At 62.7% G+C, this 6,320-nt stretch overlaps 1 protein-coding gene across 6 annotated transcripts in view; it reads right to left on the bottom strand.

The window, feature by feature from the left end:
• Nucleotides 1-1,373: 1,373 nt before the first annotated feature.
• Nucleotides 1,374-6,320, bottom strand: part of RABEP1 (rabaptin, RAB GTPase binding effector protein 1) — a 182,330-nt gene continuing 177,383 nt past the window's right edge. For all 6 annotated transcript variants that reach the window (XM_059148980.1, XM_059148978.1, XM_059148976.1 and 3 more), the window contains 5 exons: nt 5,506-5,695; nt 4,990-5,045; nt 3,394-3,492; nt 2,783-2,899; nt 1,374-2,257 (listed from right to left, as the gene is read on the bottom strand). In XM_059148980.1, the coding sequence (XP_059004963.1) occupies nt 2,156-2,257; nt 2,783-2,899; nt 3,394-3,492; nt 4,990-5,045; nt 5,506-5,695 (564 nt within the window). In that variant the 3' untranslated portion in view covers nt 1,374-2,155. The remainder of the gene's footprint in view (nt 2,258-2,782; nt 2,900-3,393; nt 3,493-4,989; nt 5,046-5,505; nt 5,696-6,320) is intronic.

Below are 6,320 nucleotides of genomic sequence, written 5' to 3'. Positions count from 1 at the left end.
TTTGCGTTTAAGCTGAGGTTTAGGGTTGTGTGCAGCATGGACCTAGGGATTTCCGGGACCGTGGCCGTGCACTGCCCACTTCCCCGCGCCAGGTCTCCGTGCTCCAGCCAGACAGTGGCTGCAGTGTCCAGGAGCGGCGGACAGAAACCTGGGATGGAACAGAGGTGGCTGCTGTTTCGTGCCAACACTTCATCGAGGACACGTCGAGCAAGGTCAGACGGTCGCCCCGGAGGCCCACTCAGAGCCAGCGCAGGGGCCACCGATCCGTGGCACTGGGCTGTGCGCTGTCCCCAACGGGCACCAGGTGGGTCGGACCTCAGCAGGAGAGGAGCCTCGCCGGACACGGGTCTGTCCGTCTCTAGCTCTTGCCCGCAGGAGTTCTGGAAGGTAGGCAGGGCTGAGCAAACACCGCAGAAATTCAGGAGGGAAGGATAAGTCAGCCGTGTGTGGACACGAGTGTCCAGTCAGAGCGCGAGCACAGGGACGCCTGGGGAGCCCAGCTGACCTGTCCTTTGTCTGCGGGGACTGAACTCCTCGGCCGGATCCCGTCACCCTGCTTGCGGGAAGGGCTTCCTCCCTGGGTAGCATCGATGCGGTCTCACAGAAAACAGCAGAACCCGGGGGCTCTGTGGGGCTGGGCTAGGAAGTTCTCAGCGGGGCTCCCCCAGTTCACCGGCGGTGCCCAAGGGAGGAATCGGTGCCCAAGTGGGGCCGGCATCCCCGGGAGCAGGTGGACGCTCTGGGGAAGGTGGTGGCCCAGCTGCGCCTCGAAGTCCACCCGCGGGTTGTCATGACCGAGTAGCACCCTCTACAGAGACTTGACAGAGATTTTTAAAAACGGATTTTAATGTTTTGTGCGTGACGGGCTTAGAGCACGATTTCCACAGTCAGCAGTTACCGTTGGATTCACGGCTAAGAATGGCAGCGGGACCCTCGGAGTGAGTGCGGCCGTCCTCCTCTCGTCCTGGGGGGCACAGGGGTTCAGGGCGGCCCAGCCTGCGAGACCACCTGCTTGGACCTGTGAGTCCACGCTGGCCAAGCCGGAGCCTGTCGCAGCCACTCCCGCCCACCAAACTCCTTCATGCGCCTCGCTGTGCCACGCAAGCACGAGGGCCCCTGAGGATGCATGTGTGCGCCAGGCCCCAGCATCCCCCCCGTGGGCCAGCAAGAGCCAGGCACCTGCTCTCCAAGCTCCCTGTGGCGGGGCGGGGTCCAAGGCACAGACGCGACCAGCTGGGCTCCCTCGGGCAGTGCCCACACCCCAGCGATGTCCGAAGAGGGACATAAACCAGGCATCTGTCTGGGACGCTCGGAAACAAGGTACACAGGCTCGCGGACTCGAGGTGGAAATAAGCAGATGCAGAAGTTCATACTAGATGTCAGAGCTTGTTTTATTAATATTATTTTTCCACTGATCCAATAACTAAACTAAAACAGTTTTCGGAAGAGCAGACGTGCCCGTTCAGCTTAACCCTGGTAACTGTGGGCCTGAAGAGCGCGTCCGGGGGTAGGAAGTGCTTCCACGGCCTCTTGTGCTTCTCCGTAAACCTCGGATTCCGGTGCAGGCATCCCCACCACCCTCGGGTCTCACATTCAAGTTAGCGCCCGCGTCGGTGGTGTCCCCACCGTCCCGTGGCTCTCAGGCAGGTCTCAGTCGTGCTGAAGGTCCTCCGACACGAGACAGGACGGTAAAAAGAAACACACTGAGCTGAGCAGTGCAGTCCCCAGCCGCCAGCCTACTCTCCAGCTGCATATTTTAATATAAAATACTCGTCCGGCACACGACACCCCTCCGGAGCTGAACACGGTGACCGGCGCGCTCCTCCTGGGTCTAGGACAGAAAATGTAATTCCAAACACGATCGGGATGTTACTTTCAAGGCAGGAGAACGTTGGAGAAAGCAGCACTTCCTCCGCCACCGAGCGGACCCCAGCCCCCCGGAGTCCAGGGTGTCCATCTGTCCCCACAGGAAGTCCTTCCGCGCACATCCCCCGGCCAGTCGCTGCTCCTGCACCGCAGCATCGTCTCCCACCAGAAGCAAGCGTGGCTGCAGGCTCCTTCCTCGTGACTTCTTCAGTTAAGAGTTAAATAAAATTAACGTTGCTCTAAAGAGGAGGTAAAATCCCAGGGTGCGGGCCAGCGTCTGCCGCGCACGTCATGTCTCGGGGAGCTGGTTGATGTCGGTGAGCTTGGTGTCATTGAGGATGGCCCGGATCCGCTCCAGGGAGCCTGCCTGCCGGATCCGCTCCAGCTGCACCTGGGAAGCGACAGGGACACGTGCCTGCGCCTCGGGCCGGACTCTCCCAAGGGGACTCAGTTTTGAGGCGACCGGGCCCCTCAGAGCAATTTGCTCCCCGGGGGCTGCTGTGCGACAGACCCAGGCTGACTGCTGGGACTGCAACAGGGACGACCCCCAACCCCTGGCCTCGTAGACGCCACAGGCTGAGTTCGGGACACACGAATGAACCGCGAGCTTCGAGGGTTGTTTCCAATCTCCCAAACATCCGTACAGGCATCCGCTGGGCCCAAGGCCGCAGGCACCCCACAGCCGGCTGTGGCGGTGGACAGGACGCCACGGGGAGGACCATGCCGAGCTGGGCCTCAAAGGAAGGGGTGTGGGGACGGGCATGGGGCGCCCACGGCGGGAAGGCGGTGCTGGGGGTCAGGAGAGGAACCAAGTGCAGGCAGTGGCCCGGCGGGGAAGGGTCTCGCGTCTGTGCCCACAACCACTTCCCTCGCAGAGCTGCCAGGGAGCGGGGCCCCGGGTCCCCACGGGCCTCACCTGCAGGGTCTGCGAGAGCTTCACGAAATCCCTCTGCACCTGCTCGCTGACGTCCAGCTCAGTCTGCAGTCGCTGCGCCTTGTTCTTCTCCTCGAACACGAGCTGCTCCGCCGCCGTCTGCGAGCGCAGTCCACCGTGAGGCCCGGGAAGCCATGGTCACGCAGCCGCGCACCGGCCCCACACAGCTGCCCTTGCGGCGTAAGGACAGAGCCACCACCCCAGCACCGCCACTGTTCAGCAGAAAGCAGTGGCCGAGAGGAGCTACCGCGGCAGCAGGGATGGCCCAGCACCTGCCATAGCGGCTCCCATGAGCCCGTCCGCCCGGCCAGGGAGCCCTCCTGCGAGACGGCAGGGGAGCCTTTCTCGGGACATGGGACCCTCCAGTACTGCGGCTGCAGTCGGCCTCGTGGAGGTTGTCCTCACCCAGCTGGCCTCAGGCTGCGCGTACATGGGGGACGGGCCCCATGGACGGCCCAGAGCAGCACTTGCCATGGCGACCTGACAGGGTCCTTTCCCGTTCGCCTGCGGATGGCCTCGGGGGATCCGGCCCCAAGCTGCCACATCCTCCCACACAGGCACCATGCAACCCTGTGTTCCCGGCACCACATCACCTTAGCCGCCGTCTCCTTCTTTAACTGCTCTTCCAAAGTCACCTTCAGCTCCTGGAGGCCCTCGAGCTGCTGTGACTTGTCCCTCAGGGCAGCCTCCAGCTGGGAAAGGAGAAAGCCGAGCTGGAAAGGGCCTGGGGCTCAGAGCAGCAGCCCCACCCTCAGGCACCCCCGGCCCTGGCCACCGGCTGCCTGCGCCATCCCCACCTGCTCATCGCTGCCCCCCAAGACCTCCTGCCTCATCAAACATCCATCAGGTCCCTACTAGGTCCTGAGGCCCGGGGACAGAGGTCAGGAGACAGACGTGCGTGTGACTGATGGTATGTGACCACAGAGAAGCAGAGCGTCACCCTGCCAGTAAAGCTCACGTGACACTGACCCATAACGGAAACGTTTTCCAGGGAAGGAGGAGAGTGGGAAGGGGTGAAGGCAGGAACGCGTGTAAGAGCACTCAGAGCCGGGGTGAGTCCCTGCTGCAGCGGGAACGCGTGTAAGAGCACTCAGAACCGGGGTGAGTCCCTGCTGCAGCGGCCCTGCGGGTGGACACGGGAGAGGCCCTGAGCTGGGCAGGGGACACGGGCTCCATCCTGGCGACGGCAGGGGCTACAGGGGGTTTGACAGCGATACAGTTATGTGTGTGTCCTGATAGTTCTGAAAGACCCCTGGGGCTACACTACGAAGAGGACCCGGGAGGCGTCCGTGTTGGAGACAGACAGAGGCATCAGGCTGGTAGAGCACGGGGGCCGGGCACTTAAGTCCGAGCCCAAACAGGTGATGCGTGTAGACAAGACTGAGGTGCGCCAAAGCGGGTGTGGTCTGCCCGTCTGCCCCCCACAGCGCAGGAGCCGGAATTGTGGCGCCTGGGACAGACCAGAAGGCGCGACTCCTACCGGGGTCCACAGCGTGTGGTGGAAAGTTTTCCACTGTCAGGAGGTGACGGTTTCCAGGGAGAGAAATACCAAGGATGCAGGGCCCAGACAGTAGGATGGGTGGTGCCGAGACCCGGCAGAAGCCGTCCCTTCCCTAAAGGAACGTGAACGGGCCGGGAGCACCACCAGCAGTGAGGTCATGCGGATGGCCGGCGGGACCGTCACAGCTGAGGGCGAGGGGCCTGAGGGGGCTGGGAGGGGACAGCAGATGGGCACAGGACACATGGGGCTGCTCAGCCAGGGCCGGTGGCAGCCCAGGCCAGAGAAGGGCAGAGGCAGGGCCCCTGGGTGTTGCCAGAGACAGCGTGAAGAGGCAAGCAGCCAGGAAAGAGAGACGGCAGAGCCACGGGGAAGCCGCGGCCAGCGAGACAGGAGAGGAGTGGACGAGGGCTCAGCTGGTCGGGCTTGCGGGATGAAGGGCGTGCCTGGTGGGGGCGCAGGGCATGGGGCAGGCAAGCAGCGGTGTTGATGTCAGGATTGCGAGCCAGCTAGAAACACCCCCTCCTGCTTGTAGGAGACCCTGTTCCACACCGATGCGCCCTGACCCCACCCGCCTGTCCCGGAGCCCCAGCAGACACCAGGCAGCCGCTCCCTGCGGGCGGGACGCAGCCCGTCTCCCACACACGACTCCCAGCTGCGGTGCAGTCCCCATGGTCCTCCGGAGACTCACCTGTGCCTTTTCCACTTTTATTCTTTCTAGTTCAGCTTTTAGGCTAGACACGGAAGCTGGAAGGGAAGGGGGAAACGTCAGCCTTGCTGAGGTCTTCCTCATTCACACTCCCTTCTCCCATAAGCTTGATCTCAAGGAAAGCAGTCGGACCCCAAGAGCAGACCAGGGCCCCCCTCTCTCAAGTGCCCCAGCCCCCCCAGCAGCACAGAGCTCTAGTGCAGGCAGAGGCCACATGGAAAGTGCGTCCTGCGCCAGGTCGAACTCGGGCCCGTGCAGCCCAGCAGGGCTCTGCCAGGAGCAGCAGCTCCACTCCCTGAACAGAGGATTTTCAAGTCCCAATTAAATCTGAATTTACTCCGGATATATCAGAACATCTGAAAACCCCTTCATTCTTTCCTACACCTCCTCTGCCCGTTTGCTGCCTTTCAGGTGTATATAATGTGAAAGTCAGCAGCCCGCGGGTGCCCCGTTTCCCCACCCACTTCTCCCAGGCCCCACCCATGGCCCGGGCCCCACCCAGCTCCTCCTTGCAGTTTTCGATCTCCAGCTGCAGGGTCTCCTCAAGGTTCTCCTTCAAACACTGCTCGGCCTGGATCTGCTCTTTGAGGAACAGGATCTCGGCCTTCAGCTTCTCCTCCGTGTGCTCCGCCGCCGTCCGCACGTGCACAATGCTCTCCCGGTATTTGAGGACCAGCTCCCGCAGCGCCTGCAGCCGAGAAACCGGGCTCGTCGCTGTACGACACCGTAGAAGCCCCCGACGGCTCCCGCCCCCGCATCCGCAGGCTCCCGCCCCGGAACCCCGCCGTTCCAGAGAGAGCAGAAGCTCGCCCTCAGGGCTCCCCGCCATGGCGCACCACAGGCGCTCCAGGGGGCAGAACCCGACACTACGGCCAGAAACAGCAGGGCAGGCTGCGTGTCTCCCGGAGACCTCCTCAGCAGAAAAGCAAGAACGCATGGGACATGCAGTGTGGACGGGCTGTGCAGGCCTCCGCGGCCCCGCTGCCTCCTGGTCAAACCTGAGGGAGCCGGGTTGAGGTCCCAGCAGGCCACGCCCCCAAGGAAGCGTGACTTCCGCACAGAGTGACCTCACACGCGCACTGACACGCTCTGCCAAGCGCCGGCCATGGGCCACAGGCCATGAGGCACGCTGGGAAAGACGCCGCAGGGCGAAGAGCCGCTTTCCAAGGGGAGTGTCTGTTTTTCTATAATAAACTCAGTTTAAAACTTATTTCCCTGAATCGTAGTTGTCTTCTTTTTTAAAAAGTCCAATTACACCCTAAGGCAACTGTGAGGTAAACGCGGACTCCTCAGGTCCCCGCCTGCAGCACCTG

Source organism: Mustela lutreola, chromosome 15 (genome assembly GCF_030435805.1).
Source record: "Mustela lutreola isolate mMusLut2 chromosome 15, mMusLut2.pri, whole genome shotgun sequence".
Classification (NCBI taxonomy): Eukaryota; Metazoa; Chordata; class Mammalia; order Carnivora; family Mustelidae; genus Mustela; species Mustela lutreola.
The sequence above is the reverse complement of the archived record's forward strand: the minus strand, read 5'-3'. Positions and strand labels throughout refer to the sequence as shown.